Source organism: Alligator sinensis, unplaced genomic scaffold (genome assembly GCF_000455745.1).
Source record: "Alligator sinensis unplaced genomic scaffold, ASM45574v1 scaffold927_1, whole genome shotgun sequence".
Lineage (NCBI taxonomy): Eukaryota > Metazoa > Chordata > Crocodylia > Alligatoridae > Alligator > Alligator sinensis.
The window spans coordinates 1190770-1208279 of NW_005842155.1; the positions used below are offsets into that span (position 1 = coordinate 1190770).

Consider the following 17510-nt stretch of genomic DNA (forward strand, 5'->3'; position numbering starts at 1 on the left):
CTCTTCCCCACCCTCTGCTCTCTGGCTGCAGCACAGGCACAACTTCCAACCATAGGAACAGCTGTGCAGCTTTCAGGTTGGGAGAGCAGGCCGTGGGGATGTGGAAGCAGTGTGGATGCAGCTTCCCTCCAGCCAGGCAGCAGCGGGCTGGAAAAGGTGGCAGCGGTGCCAGCACAACTCCCAACTGCCTGGCCCCACACAGCCACAGGCAAATTCCCCTTGCTGCTGATATACCACAGACACCACCTGATCCATGCCAGACTGGAGCCTAGTTGTTCTGGTCTGCACCTTGAAAAGGGTGCCAATCCCGGTCTTAGAGCCCTGCTGTTTGGGGCTTGTTTATTGCATTAAAGACGCTCAGTCCCACTGGTGCTGCTCCCAAGCTTCAGGCACTTAGGTCAGCTTTGGATTGTGAAGCATTTCAGTGATCTAATGCCTATTTTTTCTCACTGCAGGAGGGGAAATGAGCCCCCAACTTTTGCCCCTGCCCGTAGATCTGGAGGCAGAAAAGTAATTGAAAATGCATCAGAAGTTTCAGAAGAGGAAGCCGATTCAAGAGATGGCGACTTCAATGGAACAAAAGCCAGTGAATAGATAACACGCTTGCCAATTACACTGCAGCAAGGGGGGAGGGAAGACCACATCTAGCACTGTATTCATCTACTTTTAGTTCCAAAGCCACACACACTCCTATGGTGATAGAAGCACAGCTGTCTTCTCTCCAGTCTATAAACTGAAGTTGTGTTGCAAACAACTGTTTATCAGGAAATGTATTTTGAAACAGGTTTTCTTTAAATTAAGAGTAATTCACCTTAGGATTTTCAGAATGAAATTGAATTCTAGAGTGTGAGACCATTTAAATCCCAGTGGACTGCAGTTCACACAACCACAAGAGTGTTACAGAAAAAGCCATTGTCCAGTTAAACCTTTCCTAATCCAGTCTACCCTTCATTTTGTCTCAACTATTCAATTACTATAGGCATTCTCTTCTGGAAGCTACACCCCCCGATGCACCATTCACAAAATGGAAGTGCCTTCTTTAATCACAGATTGAAAAAATAAAATATCATTTGTTCAAAGCCAAATATTACTGTTTCATGTGCACCTTGGATGTGCTCACACACTAATAAATGGTTATCAATCACTAGAGTTAAGTATTTTTCTCTTCAGGTCTCACTGGGGTGCAGTATGATACACTGGAAGGGAACTTAATTGGCTTCTGAGCTTCTTCAAAAATTAAAATGCCCTTTCCCAAATGTCTAAATTTGTATGGGCTGATTTGTATGGCAAAAAGTGTTTTGCAATGAGCAGGGCAAAAGGGCTATGAATAAAAACAGCTTCTAGAGCATTTTATACTGCATCTAGCAGTTGATAAACAAAACCCACAAACTGCTACATTTAGTGCAGTGATCCATACCATGCCACTGTGCACTTTAAGTGACTACCTTATTGGCATTTATCACTGCTTGAGAGTTATAATGGTACTGTCACTTCCAGGGACTTCCAGGAACTAATGGATTGGTACCCATTATTTCCAGCAGCTGAAGGCAGTAGTATTATGTACCGTGGGCCTACACACAGCCCATGCAGTGGAAATAGAAGTGTAGAATGTTAAACACTATAGATTTTAATGCAGATGACCTTTAGATGACCTCTACCAGCAGGCACAGGGTCTAGGAAGTAACATCCATCTAGCTGCCTCAAACTGAATACAGATCAACACTTAAAAAATAAATTAGACTCCCTTGCGCCCACAGAATTAGTCCAAGGTATTCAGAGGCAGCTGTATTCTCCCTGCTTAAAAAAGCAAGTAAGAATGCAGCTGGAGGGTTTGTTTTTTTTTAGAAAAGCTGGTACCAAACTGGTGCAGGGCAGTATTCATTGCTCAGCCACTTGGATTACACCCCTCACCATTGTTCCCTTACACTCCAGCCGGCAATGTAGAAAAATGGAAGAAGTTTGGCTTCAAACAGCTGATATAAAGCAGCCTTACTCACAGGGCCCAAGAGCTGAACCTGTCACTGGATGCTGGGTTCTTCCAGAGAGAGTGTCACGTGTATGTCTGCAAAGGCACCAAAGAAAAATGAAGGCTGGTCTTCTGGTTGGGTTCTAGGAGTCACAGGTTCAAGTGTCTGTTCTGCAAGCCCTGTGTGGTATCAGAGACCCAGAAAGGGTATATCTACATTTGGACATTTACCAGAACAATGATTTTGAAATAAATTAGGGGGCTGGACTCGATGATCCTTCGCAGTCCCTTCCAGCCCAAATGTCTATGAATCCTCCATGTGATGTTTGTTCCAGGATAAAATATGTTTCCACAGGGAGCTATTCTGACATTTTTATACACGTAAACAAGCCTTCAGACTCTCTTATGTCTTAGGTCCCTAGCTTGAAAATAATAATATCACTTCCCTATTCCCTAGCTCAGAGAGAAACAGGAATCAGATTTTTAAATGTGTTCAACCACCTAAAGATTTTGGCAGGCAATTTAGTACATCTCATGACCTTCCTCATTACAGTAACGAAGGCCACATAAATGAAAGACAGCGCTTCGCTAGGAATCACTCCTAGAGACGTGGCCATCAGGACTAATACCCCCCCCAGGCACAAAACAGTAGGAGTGAGAAGAATACTGTCTGAACTCTTTACACTTGATAAGTATGGCTGTGTTTCATGCTACATATAGCAGAACAAACAAGCTGAGAAACTGATAGACCAATATTTGTACATAAATTGTAAATACAACTTCCAGTGAATTCAGAGTGGATCAGGTAATGTTAACCACAGACCAGCATTCAGAATAAGCTTTATTCTGTTCACTGATAAAACCAGACATTATAAAAAGAGTGGGATTAACCTGAGGTTATTTCCTATACCGTAGACATACAGTGCCTGAGAAAGACACTGTTACAACAGTACCTGAATGCTGAGTCAAACATAAAAAACACCTTCTTTATCTATTCATAATTTGTGCAAAAATAGTGCAAAAAATATTTGTTACAAATTTCTATGATATAATATTGATACAAGTGACTTTGCTCCATTAAAAAAAAAGCTCTTATTTTATTGGATAAAAACCTACTTTAAAAAATTCATTTTAATACTTTGACCAGCATTAAGGATTTCTCAGGTTAAAAAGGCATTTCTAAGTTAGTATCAGGAGCAACTAGAAAGGGTGCATTCTTACACTAAACACACAAGGCACATCAATAATAGGAGGTTTAGAAAGCAAAAAAAAAAAAAAAAAGCTCCACCATTGAGATCATAACCCAAGGAAGACGGTCATGTGGAAATTGCAGGAAACCTGAATGTGTTCATTAAATCAGTGCAAAGAACCATGGCACATTCTGGCTGTCTTGAAAAATGCAGCCATTGAGCATTCCCTGCCTCCTTCAACCAGTAGGAAATCTTAATGAAAAGTCACTTTCTCCAGCCTCAAAGGCAGATGGTCAATGAGATTCCAGCAATAAAATTTCTCCACGTAGTCTCATATAAAGCTTACTTGCAATTGCATTGTTGTTTATCCAGAGTCTCACCTTGGAACTAATGGAAGAATATCCTGCCTCCCAATTTGGGTTACTGATGTGTGTGGCCTGCACTAGAAAGTTATCATCGTGATTCAAGCTAGAACAGTAGTTGTGCTGCATACAATGACATTTGTTATTTATTTGGGGAGGGTGGGAAATAGTGTCTCTTCAGATGGCAGTGGCAGTTTATACCAGCAGTGTCACAGAAGAAGCCCTCAAGAAGCTAATATACAGCAGCTGACAGGATTCACAGTCCCATGCTACTTTGTCACAGGCTGAGATGAAGGTTGTTGCATTTCCAGCTCATTTACCCTTATTCCAGTTACTTACTACTGCAACTCTATGTTAATATCCTGTTTAGAACTAAAGAGCTTGGAAGAGTTTTCTCCTTTGGGGAAAAAAAAACAAAAACCAAAATGCTGTGGTCTTAATCCCATGATCTTCTCAGAGTAACATCTTGACTACACCTTGTGGGGAATGGGCCATTGGGGCTCCAATGTTTGAAGGCCTTGTTCCAAACTCCAGACGTTTCACTAACCTGTGGATACAAACAGGTCCATTACTGCATGAGCTGTATGAAGGGCTTGCATCTGCAATCTTTGCTAGGCTGCTGATAAACAGTTTGAGGTATTGACAGCACCTTCCTTCCCAAAGTCATTTCTGAAACTAACTTGGCATATCACTAAACCTCCACCTCCATTTCCATATCCCGCCCAGGCAGCAGCAATGGTGTCAGCTCTGGCTCTGGCCCCAGGTCAAAGCCAGAAGCGCAGCAGTTCCCCTGCTGTTGTGTGGTCTCCCCCACTCTCCCTGCCATGCACCCCCTCCTCTGCTGCATGAGCCACTCCAGTCCAGGTCATGGCAGCAGAGGCAACAGCTCCAGCCCCAGCCCAAGGCTACAGTGCAGCTGATGCAACCACCTGCCCCGAGCTGGTATTCAAATCCAAAACAAGTCCCCCGCCACCCCCACCCTGTTCAGTGGACGGGGGGAGAAGGAACAGAAACCTTGTCTTGGATATGAGTGAATACAGTAATCAAAAAGGGTGAAGGCTTTAAGGTAACAGGTCAGAGCAACATTAACATTCAAAGCCTAGGACTAACCCTGTATCACACAGGGGGAGATGGGAAGGGCCCAGTCGTTCAAAGCCATCTCTGCTCCTGTTCATGAATGGGGATGAGGACACGATGGTTCTGTTCGGCGACTGGTCATACACAAAATTCCGACACGATGCAAGCTTGGACTCCAAGGCCTGGAGAAAACACATTTTGTCTAAGGGTTAGACATCAGTCTTCTCCCTGGCACTAGGTCCAAGGGAAGATTTTCTAATAATTTAAATCTATGGTAAAAGGTGTTTGTGGCTAACCCCAGGAGGCGCACATAAGCTCTCAGGAAGGAAGATGAGAGATGCTGCAGATATACAATGGCCACTTCCTTCATGATCATCAGGGATTCGTATTTTCCATTTGCCATGGAAAAACGTGAACTTTCTTTTTTAAAAGGAGAAAAATGTAGAAGATGGTACGGTAAACCTACCATCCTCTACGTTTCTGCAAGGGGCTGCTTGGGGCTGTGGGTGGGAGCAGGACAAGAGGTGTGCACATGCACGTGGCAGCAAGGCAGCAGTGGAAAGCAGCTCCTGCTGCCCCCTCCAGTTAAGTTTATGGGTGAGGGGGCTCATGGTCCATGCAGCAGGGGGCATGGGTGATGCAGTGGGGGGGGGGGGGGTGTCACGTGCCTGTGCCCCCACTCCCCTTCCCCACACACTGAGGGGCTGGGGCACAGGGGGCATCAGATCAGGAATGACAGTCACAAGAAGAACGGGGTGGGGGGTGCTATGGGCCAGGAGTGAGGGGCACCAGGATATCAAAACTGTTTAGCACCACAGAGCAGTGGGGGAGGGAGGGAAACACAACAGACATAGCCATAGCTTTTGTCCTGGTAAGCGAAGGGGGCAGGGGAGCTCTGATTTTCCATTTTAAAAACCAAAATCAAATGCCAAAATGTATAGGTATTTAGAATGTGTGTATACATATACATATGTAAATAGTATTGTTTCATTTTAATCACAGAAAAACAGATTTTTAGCTTTTTTTAAATCAGAGAATTTGGAATTATTAAACAGAGCAAACTAGGATCCCTGATGATCATGCCCTTTATGTTTCATTATTACATGGCTTTTCTGAAGAAATTAACTCTTAGGGTAAGGAGGAGAAAGCCACTAAATGCCGAGTTGAGTTAATCAAGAAAGTCTTGACTGCCACAGAAATGTTAACAGCTCTTTTATAACAGGGCGACTCCTATAGGCCTCGTTTCTTTGTAAGCCTGAATGTTCTTTCAAGCCTTCCACCCTCAACAAGTTAAGGTTCAGGCACCACGCCGAATGTCTGGGAGTTGCTACTCAGGAATTGCTAGAGGGGGCTAGACACTATGCAGGACACTACAAGGTATACCAGTGCAGGGGCCACCAGAAGCCCTCCTGGCAGTGTACGTTAGCATGCCTGAATCACCCTCTTCCAGAGTGCAGCATATTCCCCCACCTCAAACTGCTCCCATTTACACTGACCAGCTCTGCTTTCCCTTTCCCTGACCCTTCCTCGTCCTCTTCCAGAAAGCTGGAAAGGAATTACAGTCAAGCTGATCAGCATCTGGCATGGGGCAAAGACCAGAGAGGAACAACATTCAGCGTTTAATCAGCTGCGTTATATCGAGAGACAGGTCAGAGTTATAAAACACAGATTCAAATTCCAAAGCTCTCCCTTGCAGAATTCAAGTCTGCCTGGAGCCAAGTGTTGGTCTGAGTTCATCTCTATGGATTCACTCATTTAACAATACAAAGGCTAGTAGCTCCTTTCCCTCACACAAGTCCAACCACTTCCACCGCCCCTGATTAGCCTTGGTCTCAACCACTCACCCCTACTTTCCGTAGCAAGTCTCCCACAATGTTAAGTGCGGATATCCTAGCAGCTGGCGTGAGGGGAGCCCCACTGTAACCATCTTCAAAACCTTGAGGAGAAATGAAAAAATAGGGTTATGCGTTCCATCACATATGTGCAAAGCAGAGAAGCCTTTAACCGCTGACAACAGACCATAGGACATATGATGGCAAATGTAAATATTTCCTCCTCACCTTTTATCTGAATTACACTTCTCATTACAAAAGAAATCTCTGTGTCTTTGAGACTACACTGGGTCACCGCAGAGATGAAGTACCCACAATGTGCCCTGGCTTCAAAAGCCCTTTGACTTCACAAGGAGCATTCTGCATCTCTATCACTTGCCATGAAACCAAAAACAAGCAGCACATAAAATATTTCCTTCACAGAAATCAAGGGATCCCAGACTGTATTCCCTGTTTCAAGAATTCCTTGCTCCTCTGTTTTTTATGAGAGGATCTTTTATAGCAGCTTTTTTTTTTATAGAATAGAGGGTTTGGGGATAGGAATACCTGGGTCAGAAGCATTTAGAATTTATCAACACTTGTCACAGCTGTTATATTATATTATTAGTATTGAATATCATCACAAGAAACCAACTCTTCCCTGTATACAAGCCCAAAAATACAGCTGAGCTTTCTATACTAGATTTCTGGGTAGGAGGATAGATGGGGAAGGGTTTTTTTTAAAAAGTATGGATGATTGGAGACAAGAAGAAGGAGGGTGTTGTTTAACTAGTCAGTGCTCATGAAAACAAACAACTAAAAGTATGGATAAGGGCAAGCAGTTAGCAGTTTGCTACAGATGATGCAGACAGTGATACGGTCACTCTCCTGCTGTTTTGGAGCTAAGTGTCTCTAATTCAGCAACCATCCTCTGGCTACTTCAACATCTTTGCACAACCAAGAGTACTAGCACATGTTGACACCTAATCTCCTTTCCATCAAAGTAATCCAGGATAATCAGAGACTGCTACTGACTCTATATTAGGTTATTCATTAGGTTCTTTCACGTTTTTTAGCACCTCACATTTTTATAATGAATTGCCTAGACATACACCAAACCACTTAGCTTAAAACACTTGTCTCATTCAGCCCTGAATGTTCAGTTCTACTTCTGTGTTCTAGTTCCAGCGATTTAGTTTAGAAAATTTTAAATGCTTACATTAAATGCTTAAAATTTAAATTCCTATGCTGAAAAGGGGAACTGGATTGTATGACAGGCTTACACCTGACTGCTGTTGGTCTCTCCTACCTCTTCTGAAAGTTCCTGGAGTGCTCAGACTGACACTGGGTCCCCTATGGGCTATAGGGGTAGAAGGCACGGATAAGGTTGCTTGCACAGCTGTGTCCGTTCTTTCTGCCTCCAGAGTACTTCGTATAGGCGTTTTGGGTTTCTCCTGCTTCTGCTGCACTGCAAGTTCTTGCCGTAAGTCTAAAGAGAAACATTTCAATATAGATCAACATGCATGAGAAATGCTCTTGTTAGGTTATATGGCTGACCCTCCCCACCACTGCATTTCATTGCCTCTGTCTATGAAGTAGCTTCTATAGCAGGGGCAGGTAAAGTCCAGCCCACAGCCCCCTCCATTTCCCAGCAGCCCCTGCCCAGATTGCTACAGCCGGTTTCCATGGAGAGCTCAGCAGCAGCGGTGCCCTGATAGCAAGGGGTCAGGGTTTCCATGGAAACTGGCCCCAGCAGCACTGGCAGGGCACACAGCTGAGCGGGGAGCTGTTCCAGGGCTCAGCTCTCCAGTAATGCTGAGTGTCACAAAACCATCGCGAGATTCAGGATTTCGAAGTTAAAATAACTCCGACTCGCGAACTCCCGATCCAACCCTCAGCTCTCTGGATTTTCCCAGCTCCTAAGTGGAGGGAAAGGGGCGGAGGAAAGGGGAGGGGGAAAAAGATCGAGGCCCCCACGGTGAGGGAGGGAGTGGGGCAGGAGCAGGGACGGGGCGAATGGGGGCCCGGGGCCGGTCATTCAGAGGTGCAGGGGAGGGGGGCAGCTCCCCGCAGCAGCACGCACCCCTGGGGGAGGCATAGGGGCATGTGCCCCCCATGGGGCAGAGGCGGGCTGCCCCCTGTGGGCTGGGGCTCTGCGCCCTGCTCCAGAGCTCAGCCTCACAATGCCATTGCCACCTGCCAGGCAGGCAGGGGACCTGGGGCAGGCAGCACATCCCCATGGGGGACATGGGACAGGAGGCATACTGCGGTCCCATGGCTGAGTTCCCGGGATAAAGGCAGCAGGGTACAGAGCCCTGAGAGAGCAACCTGCCTCTGTCCCATGGGAGACACGTGCCCCCATGCCTCCCCCAGGAGTGTGGGCTGCTGCAGGTAGCCACCACCACCCCCAGCACCTCTGGACAACCCACCCCAGCCCCAGGGCCCCATTCACCACTGCCCCTTCTTCCACCCCACTCCTTCCCTCCCTCCAGGGCCCTTGATCTCCACCCCCACTCCTTCCCCACCCCCACTTTCCCTCCATTTACCAGCTGGGTGCTGTCCCTGTGTCTCTGTCTATCTGCTCCTCACTCTCAAGCCACAGCCCACCCAGCCCTGCTGCTGCTACTCACTCCTGACCCACAGTACCCCACATCATAGATTCATAGATTGTAGAGTCGGAAGGGACCACAGAGGACAGTCATGTCCGACTCCCTGCCCCTGGCAGGAAAGAGGACCAAGGTCAGACAAGCCTCCTCTTGTCTATCAAGCCTCCTCTTGAAGACCTCCAAGTTAGGCGATAGTACCACCTCCCTTGGAAACCCATTCCAGATTCAGGCCACCCTTACTGTAAAAAATGTCTTCCTAATGTCCAACCTGAATCTAGTCATCTAGTCTCCACTAGTTTGCACCCATCCTGCCAGGGTGTATGGGGACCCTCTCTCTCCAGGCTCCAAACCCCCCCTCACCCACAGCCCCCAACACCTTCACAAATAACATACACACATTTCAAATATAGCATCCCATGATTTACGTGCCAATCTCTCGACGTTTTAAGAGTTCGTCTCATGATTTTTGGCACGGTGGGGTTGGCAATACTGCATCTTGCAGCGGTGACAATGTGGTTGGAACCAGGGCAGAGCTGGGAATCCACTCCCCGCATACCGCAGGCAGGGGCACACAGGCAATGGATCATACTCTGCCCCAGCTCCGGACCATGCTGTCACCATTGCAAGATCCCAACCCCGGCCGTGGAGCCCCTCCTTACCCAACCACATGCTCTGCCAGCACTGCTGGGGCTGGTCTCCATGGAAATCCTAACCTCGTGCTGCCAGGGCACTGGCACTGCTGGGGCCCGCTGGAACCCAGCCGCAGCAAGAGGAAGAGGCTACTGGGAAATGGAGTCTGGCCCTGGCCAGATCTGCCATTTTGCCCACCCCTATTCTACAGGCTCAAAATTCTGAGTGCCTTAGCCTGACCAATCAGGAAACCAGGCCTTACTGGGATTGTGTCACCCTCACGATAGTGATTCCAGGTATAATTTTACTGCTACTTATTAACTGTGCACTTCAAGATGACAATGAACTCATCCTCCATCCATCACACAGATGAAGGGTTTTACTCCCATTTTACAGATTGGTAAATTGGGCACAGGGAAAATAACTGAATTGTCCACTGTGAAGTTTGTGTGAATTAAACAGATAGTATTCACTCATGAGGGTATATTAACAAATGGCCTCTTCAGACTGTCCTCATTGGCTCCTTTCTTATAAGCTGGTAAAGGATGGAGATAGACAATATCCCTACTGTATTAGCTAAAAATCACATCCTTTGAACTCACAATGAAGTGTGCAGCTAGGACAAGAGAATGTATGCCCCACTCCAAGAGGATGTCCTTGTCTCTAAAACAGAGGCCTCACAGAAGGACATACGGCATTCTGGGACACATCTTTGGCCCCTGGTCTGCTACTGAATACTCTCAATACAGCAAAGGAGCAGGGGAGCTTCCTGAGTTGTTTCTAAAAATTAAGGTCCAAATGCCTCACAAAGTTAAACGCCCAACTTACCAGACACTGACAGTTGGGGGAGGATTTAATAATTGGGAGTTTGGAAGGGGAAGCAGGGGTCTACCTAAACCAATGTTTTCTAACCTCTAGCTTCATCCTTCAGGCGCTGCACTGACTCCAGGAGGTTCTCCTTCTCATCCAGCTCACTTTCCAGAAAGGCATTTCTTTCAATAGCCTGGTTTAAACGCTGTTCAAAATCTTCCAGGGACATTATAGTGGCTCTGTGTAGGCCAGAAGAAAAATAAATTTATACAGTGGTCACTACTGGATTCTCCACACAAACCCTATTTCAGTGTGGAGAGTGGAAAGCAGAAGTGACTTAACTTTAAGCTTGTAAGGGATTAAGAAACAAACAATCCAACATATGTACTGCAGCTTCAGAAAGTTCAGTTTAACCAGTACAGCACCATAATGCACCTGCTCAATTTTATGAGACCCCCCCCCCAAAACAAGGCAGAATTGGAAAAACATCTTTGCCACCTTTTTGCTCTTTCCAAGTCATCATTTGCTTGCTCAAGTTCCCGAATATACTTCTGAAGTTGATCTTTAATGGCTTTTGTCTGCGCCAGGTCTTCTTCTAGTGAGGAGATCTGCCGATAGCCTTCTGAATGCTGCATTTCAATCTTTTCCTAACCAAAGAAACACAAAACACCAGGTCAGGGATTTAGCAGGCACATCCCCTCCTTCCTGCTATGTTTACTCTGCCCTTCTCAGTCAGCGAGATGTGGGTCCTAGCGACAAACTTCTCATAGGCCCAGGCTTCTACTGGCAGGTCCCAAAGCAAGCTTAGGGCTCTAGCCACTGCAGATACAATTATCTAAGCTGGTTACCTAATAGGACATTTTTAAAACATGATGTCAGTATCCCTTTCAGGCATATGCATAATCTGGCCTGTACTGCAATAGTTCACACACCACAGCCTTGGCACAGAACTACTTTAACTTGCCAGATTCCTTTCTTGAAGATCCCAAGATTGCCACCCATTAACATTCCTAAAGCACTTATCACCCCAGTCGCTAGGCAGTCAACTTAAGTCACTAAAACAAATCCACAAATCAGAAACTCTTTATTTCCATCCTTAGTAATTTAAAGAGAGCAGTTTCAAGATGTGTGTGAAGCCATGCAAAATTAAGAAACTCTGAACTGATAATAGGATGATTAGGCGCAGACACCAAACATTCCACAACTTTTTACACTTTATTCCTTCCTAGTCTAAATGACTTGAGCATGAACAAAGGCATAGTTTAACTTAAAATTTCCAAACAGTAAGCCCATTTATTGAAAGCACAAGACCTACAAACTGGGCTCCGAGGCAGTATCTCTGTTTATTTTTAGATAGCATGAACTCTACTGTTTATACTTGGGGTGGAAATACAGAGGACAATTGGGGAAGCTCAAAGTTGGAGACTGTGGGACCTGGCAAACTTCTGCATTGTTGACCTAGATGCGGACACTGGTTCTTGAAATAGATGGCAGCTACCAAGCTCAACAGCCTCACAAGTTTAAAGCTTCTCTCTCTTGAACTGATTTAGATAAAAGACCAGAACTGTGAGGTCTGAGCCTTTGTTTTTTGCAAACTGTAATAAACTGTCAGCTGATCTGGTAATCAATGGAGTCTCTGTTCCTTCATTGCAGGCTGTCACCGTAGTTTTCAGTCTGAATGAATAGCCAATTGTTAAAAAGCTTGTCTCCTACAGAATATGCTTTATCAAGTTCTTTGCAGTGAAGAATTATTAGTTTTTCCAAATATTTATTCTGGTCTTTCTGTGGCTTTATGGTGATGTGCATCATTTCCATCCCAGGTTCCCTGACAAACAATGCTTGTCATCTCCTCTCTTATACCAAAACGTTCTGCATGTGGGAAGAACGCACTTACCCGCTAGCTCATACAGCAACAAGTTTATTGCAGATTTTATTTTCATTGGAATAGTTTACCTTCTCCCCAAGAGCGTCATCCCGGGTGGGTTTGTGTAGGACTGACGCAACAAACTACACCAACGTTCCATGCAAGACGTCAGGAGATCAGTATTGTAAGGACATTTACCTGTTGGACTGAGCAGTACTTTAAACTGCCCGTTGTAATACAACATACGGCTTTGGTTTTGATTTTGTTTCTGTAAAAATTTTACAAAGTGCAAAAAAAAATAAAAGTCCCTTAAAACGAGTCTAAATTGTTTAGTGTCCCCATCAGGTGTTTATTACCTAGTTAGTGACGCATGGAAACAACTCGTACAACAAGCACGATAAGTAAAACCCAGGTTCATCAGCTATACATACAGCTTAATTCTCCTTAGTTCAGTATTCAATCCAATTCAGCAGAGCATAATTCATTAATTCAGTGCTTGTTTCCACAAATACTGAACTGGGAAAATGCTGAGGAAAATTCTTCAGGTTTCAGACAACTGATATTTAAAATATTTATACTAAACCTCCAAACAGTGTCACCAAGATGATTTCTGAACAGCAGATGTCAAAGACCTTTGTCAAATTTGAGTAAATTTAGTACAATTCCCCAACAGTGATAATTATTGGAGGGCTTTTTTCCCTGCTTTTAGAATGGTCAGCAGGAGACTCCTGAATGTGCCCAAAACAGAACCAGACCGATTTTGTTTTTTCTACTGTATCCTTCTGATATTCATAGATTCATAGATGGTAGGGTCGGAAGGGACCTCAACAGATCATCGAGTCCAACCCCCTGCCTAGGCAGGAAAGAGTGAGACCCCTTTCCCCTTCTGTTCTGCTGAGAGGGTCACTTCCCAGTCAGTAGATGGGCTGGATATTTTTGCACCCTAGGTGCAGCACTCTGCACTTGTCCTTGTTGTACTGCAGGCTGGGTCTCGTGGGGTCCCATCAACGGAAGTAATGTTCTTCCATTACTGTCTCCCAATTTTGTTCAAATAATTTCACCTCAATGAGATTGTATCCTGAAAGTGCTATAAATGAGCACTTTTCCTTTATAGACCTCAAAAGCACTTTTCAGAAGGTGCAAGTTTTGTTATTCACAGACGGAGGAACCAAATGCTGAGTGGTTAAATTCCCCTTCCATCAAGACAGCTAGAGACTACTTTAAGATGCGGTATTAATGGAATACATGTCTGATTCCCAGCACCTGTCCTACCCACTAGACCAGGGGTGCTCAGCCTCCACCCTGGGGAGCCAAATGTGGCCCTCAGAGCCTTAGAATCCAGCTTACAGGTCCCTACAGGTTGGGAAATAAGGTGGTGTGGGAGCAGTGGCAGTTAATATCCCCAATCCTCTGCTGCTAAAATCCTAATCCCCGTGGAATGGACCAGATTTGAGCTATGACCCTCTCCCCACATGGCCAGATTGTAGCCAGGCCAAATCCTCTTCCCTCCACATGGCTGAGTTGGGACCAGGCTGCCAGGTTGGGGCTGCCCCCCAACCCCAATCTCCTGCAGGGCCAGGTCATGACCCTCCCATCTGCGGGGCCAAGTTAAGGCTAGACCAAGCCCCCTAAATCCACGAAAGAGCTGGATCAGGGTAGGGCTGCACCCTTCCCCTTTCTACGGCCAGATGGGGCCCCACCAGACCCAGCCTGCAGAGGGACTGGGCACTGCCCATCTAACCCCCTGGCCAACAAGGTTGAGCACCACTACACTAGACCAATGAGGTGTACAGATATAGTGATCACAGCCACTGCATGTTTAAACAAGCTAATATCACTGCGCTGTGCAGGAACACAGCGCAACTGAATTTACCTCTGGATTACTGACAATCTTTTATTGCTGTGGTTTACTACCTGAGCCTGTAAAATAGTACTGTACAGACAGAAGACAGAAGAGGTCTGACAGTATGAACTATAGCATTTAGGGGTGCACCAATAGAGATTTGGCTCCTGGATGCCTGTGTGCTGCGCTGCAGCTGCACATATACACACGTGGCATTAATCAGTCATGTTACTGGCCATTCAACCAAAAAAAGCTGATTGCCAATACAGTCAATTTTTCTTATAATTGGTGCCGATTCAATATGGGACCAATGTATCGCTGCACCTCTAATAGCATTAGTCCCAAGATCCTTGCAAATGACTGCTTATTTTCTTGATATTGATGCAAACTATTTTTGTGGTTTGGCAATCTGTGTCATTATGACCAGCGCATCACTATTAGTGGAGTTCTATGCTTCTTGGAGGACTTCTCCTCTTCCCTGTCTCTTTACCTTAATTGACTCCAGCTCCATTCGAAGGCGATTATTTTCTGACAGAAGGTCCCGATTTCTGGATTCTGTTTGCTGCAGCTGTGTCTCCAGCTCTGCTTCATACTCCCGGCTCCCCTCCTGGAACTCCCGCAGCTCCTCCTGTGTATTCTCTGCACTAAAGCACAATTCCAGTTACAGAGTTATCTTGGATCAAGGCTCACTAATGCTACCTCCTCGCTCACAATGCAAACGTGACCAAATCAAATGCTCTGTGAGCGCTAATACAGCTGAAGGGTCTAGGCCTGCCTGCCACACATACATTTTCAAAAAAAAGCAAAATAGAAATGCTGGCATGAAGATGCCTCTCTGCAATCAAGACACACTGGCTGCTTACAGGTGTAAAAGAAAACCAAAGCAGCAGCAGTTTACTTTAAATTCAGTGTGTCCCGAGCTAAGCCCAGAAGATGCATCATGTTAGTTTGCTCCAGCTCACCCAACATCTGCATAGATCAGCTGCTCCAGCAGAACTTTTCTGGTGCTTTTATCTAATAGCTGATTGAACCCACAAGCAGCAAACCATGGCTTTTGGTTTTTCTCCACAACTGTCAGCAGCTATTCGTACTGAACAAATACCTCTAACCATTCATCTCCAGACAGGGGATTACAGGCCCAGTCCCTCTACTGGAGTGCAAGACATTAATAGGATCCTACCAGCTTCTTATGTTGCACACCCTCAGTCATGCTTAATTGATTGAACATTTAAGATATTAAAATATTTAAATATTAGTGAAATCTCATGTGCAGAAATTTCCTCTGCACCATGCAGAGAACACAAGCCTGTTCTCCATATTAATCCAAATATTGCTACAATGATCTGAAAGAGGTCTGAATATTCAACATCAATGCATTTTCCAGGCCTGATCCCTAGAGATATATACAGATGTCCCTAGAGGGATATAACCTTCTGACCTGCAAAGCTATGAAGGTCACAATTTGCACCACTGAATTGGCTGAAATATTCCATTTACCCTGACCTGTATGAAGAGAAAGAAGATGCAATGAAGACGCTCCACTTGATCCAGGAGTTTACTCTGACTTTGGATACTGTTGAACTGTACCTGGGCAACATATTCCTGACTCAAACTACTTCTGAAAGGCTGCTGAAGAAGCAAATGCTTTCATGGGGGCCTAAACCTCAGGATCAGCTATGATGATTTCACAACTCCATCCACTACAGGATTCCTCAGTGGGTTACAGGATCCCGTGCTCTGCAATTAGAGACACTCTGAGCACCCAAAATCCTGCTGCAGTCTGTGTTAGGCCAGGGTCATAGACACAGGAACAGAAGAGGCAAGGGCCTTGGGTTGTCTTTTGCTTAGCACTACCAAATGACCAGACTTAACTCAACAGGCACACCCTCCATGCTAGCAGTATCCCCACATAGGGTGGGGAACCTGCCTCAAGATTTTGCCCCACCTCTATGAAACCCTATGCTGCTGACTGATGCTCATGTCACCACACCTTCACCACTCTTGCTTCCCATAGCAAATGGATTTAAACTGGCTCAACCACATCTCCACAGCTCTGACTGCAATGTGCGCACACCCTATCACACACGCTGCCCTTACCACTGCTTGTACTTCATCGCCAGTTCTTTCCAGTATCTAGTTTCTTCTTCCACTGAACTGAAGTGATGTCTTTCCAAGTCTTCCATGGTGAAGTCCCCAGTTGAAGTCTAGAGCTCTTGTTGCATTTTCTTCCCCCTCTGGAAGTTAAAAATAAATAAATCACAAATTCAAGCACCAGCATCCTCCTGTCACTGTATTATCCCACTGCATCCACCTATAGGAAATTTCATCCCGGGATGCATTCAAAACCAAACTGGACAAAGTCGAATGTACTCCGCAGCAAAGGAATGAGTAAATTACTTATTTAGAGCTGTTCTCTCTCAAAGGTCCCTGAATTTGCTGAAGACTGGTACCACACATCTCATTAAGTTACTTCACCCTCCATTTGACTACATGGTTCTATAGAATACAGAACACGATGGTCACAGCATAAACAGCAGCTATGGAGATGCAGCCAAACACAGCTGGGGAGGGCGACAGCCCGGAGAGCGCGGTGCCTGGTAAGACCAAGGGGAGGGACACCCAGAGAAATAGAACAAGGTCCTGCAACTAAGAAACTGAACAACCTGAAATGCAATTAGGTTTCACTTCAGCCACAGAGGCGTGGTATTTAATCCAGCACCAGGAACATTTTGATTAAAATTTCTCAGATAGCGAGTTCCTTGGGTATAATTTTCAAAAGCAAACAATCTATGAGCATAACTGCCTAAATCAGTTGGGCACGTGACAATTTTTTCTACCCAATTACTTGAACTTGGCGACTCTGAAGTATTGAGAAGCGTAATAACCAAATGCCATTCCCTGATGCAGTTTATAGATGTTACTAAAAGGTGTTAAAAGCTAAAACTGTTTCATGTGCAAGCGTCTTACAGATGAAAAAAGGTCAATTAAGGTGTCTGCAAGGTTGGGCGAGGCAAGGATTATGCAGACGAACATCCTCAACCAATACACACCTCTACACACTGTGGAGTAACCAGAGGAGGAGCAGAGCTCCTCCTTTATCGCCAGTCAGAGAACCAAAAACGCAGGAGACTCCAGGGCCAAGACGACTGCGACTGATTTCAAGCCGCCACTTTAGATTAAATTTAAATGCCACAAAAGGCAACAGAAAGAGTGCTCCTCCAATTTATTTACACACCCAGGTGTTGACCTTAAAAGGGTAAAGAGCAAGCTCAACTAAAGCTTTGAAGATTTTCAGCAACGCAAGATCGAACGGTCACAAACCCCACCGTGACCGATTCAAGCTGGACATCA

At 45.4% G+C, this 17510-nt stretch overlaps 2 protein-coding genes across 4 annotated transcripts in view; one reads left to right on the forward strand and one right to left on the reverse strand.

Annotated features, from left to right (window-relative positions):
• Positions 1-1144, forward strand: part of MYH11 (myosin heavy chain 11) — a 95789-nt gene extending 94645 nt beyond the window's left edge. Inside the window, exon 43 of one of the 3 annotated variants that reach the window (XM_025206429.1) lies at positions 456-590. Coding sequence is in view for 2 of the 3 variants with exons in the window: in XM_006025582.3 (XP_006025644.1) it covers positions 456-594 (139 nt within the window). In the remaining variant the exon portion in view is untranslated. Of the gene's footprint in view, positions 1-455 lie in introns of all 3 variants that reach the window. The other 2 variants (XM_006025582.3, XM_025206428.1) reach the window with 2 other exon arrangements.
• Positions 1145-1279: 135 nt separating this feature from the next.
• On the reverse strand, positions 1280-16414 carry NDE1 (nudE neurodevelopment protein 1). Its single transcript, XM_006025584.3, has 8 exons — positions 16257-16414; positions 14650-14803; positions 10951-11099; positions 10555-10691; positions 7716-7895; positions 6440-6531; positions 4629-4777; positions 1280-4065 (listed from the first exon to the last, which is right to left on the reverse strand). Exons 1-8 carry the CDS (start codon positions 16340-16342, stop codon positions 3972-3974), a joined length of 1041 nt encoding a protein of 346 aa, XP_006025646.1. The 5' UTR covers positions 16343-16414; the 3' UTR covers positions 1280-3971.
• Positions 16415-17510: the final 1096 nt, after the last annotated feature.

Coding starts and splice junctions, on each gene's coding strand:
- NDE1 (XM_006025584.3), bottom strand. CDS start 16,342: ATGGAAGACTTGGAAAGACATCACTTCAGTTCAGTGGAAGAAGAAACT. Junction 4,778..6,439: donor ACTTGCTACGGAAAGTAGGG/GTGAGTGGTTGA, acceptor TGTTTTCTCCAG/GCCTTGGAGTCCAAGCTTGC. Junction 4,066..4,628: donor CTCCCCCTGTGTGATACAGG/GTTAGTCCTAGG, acceptor TTGTATCCACAG/GTTAGTGAAACGTCTGGAGT.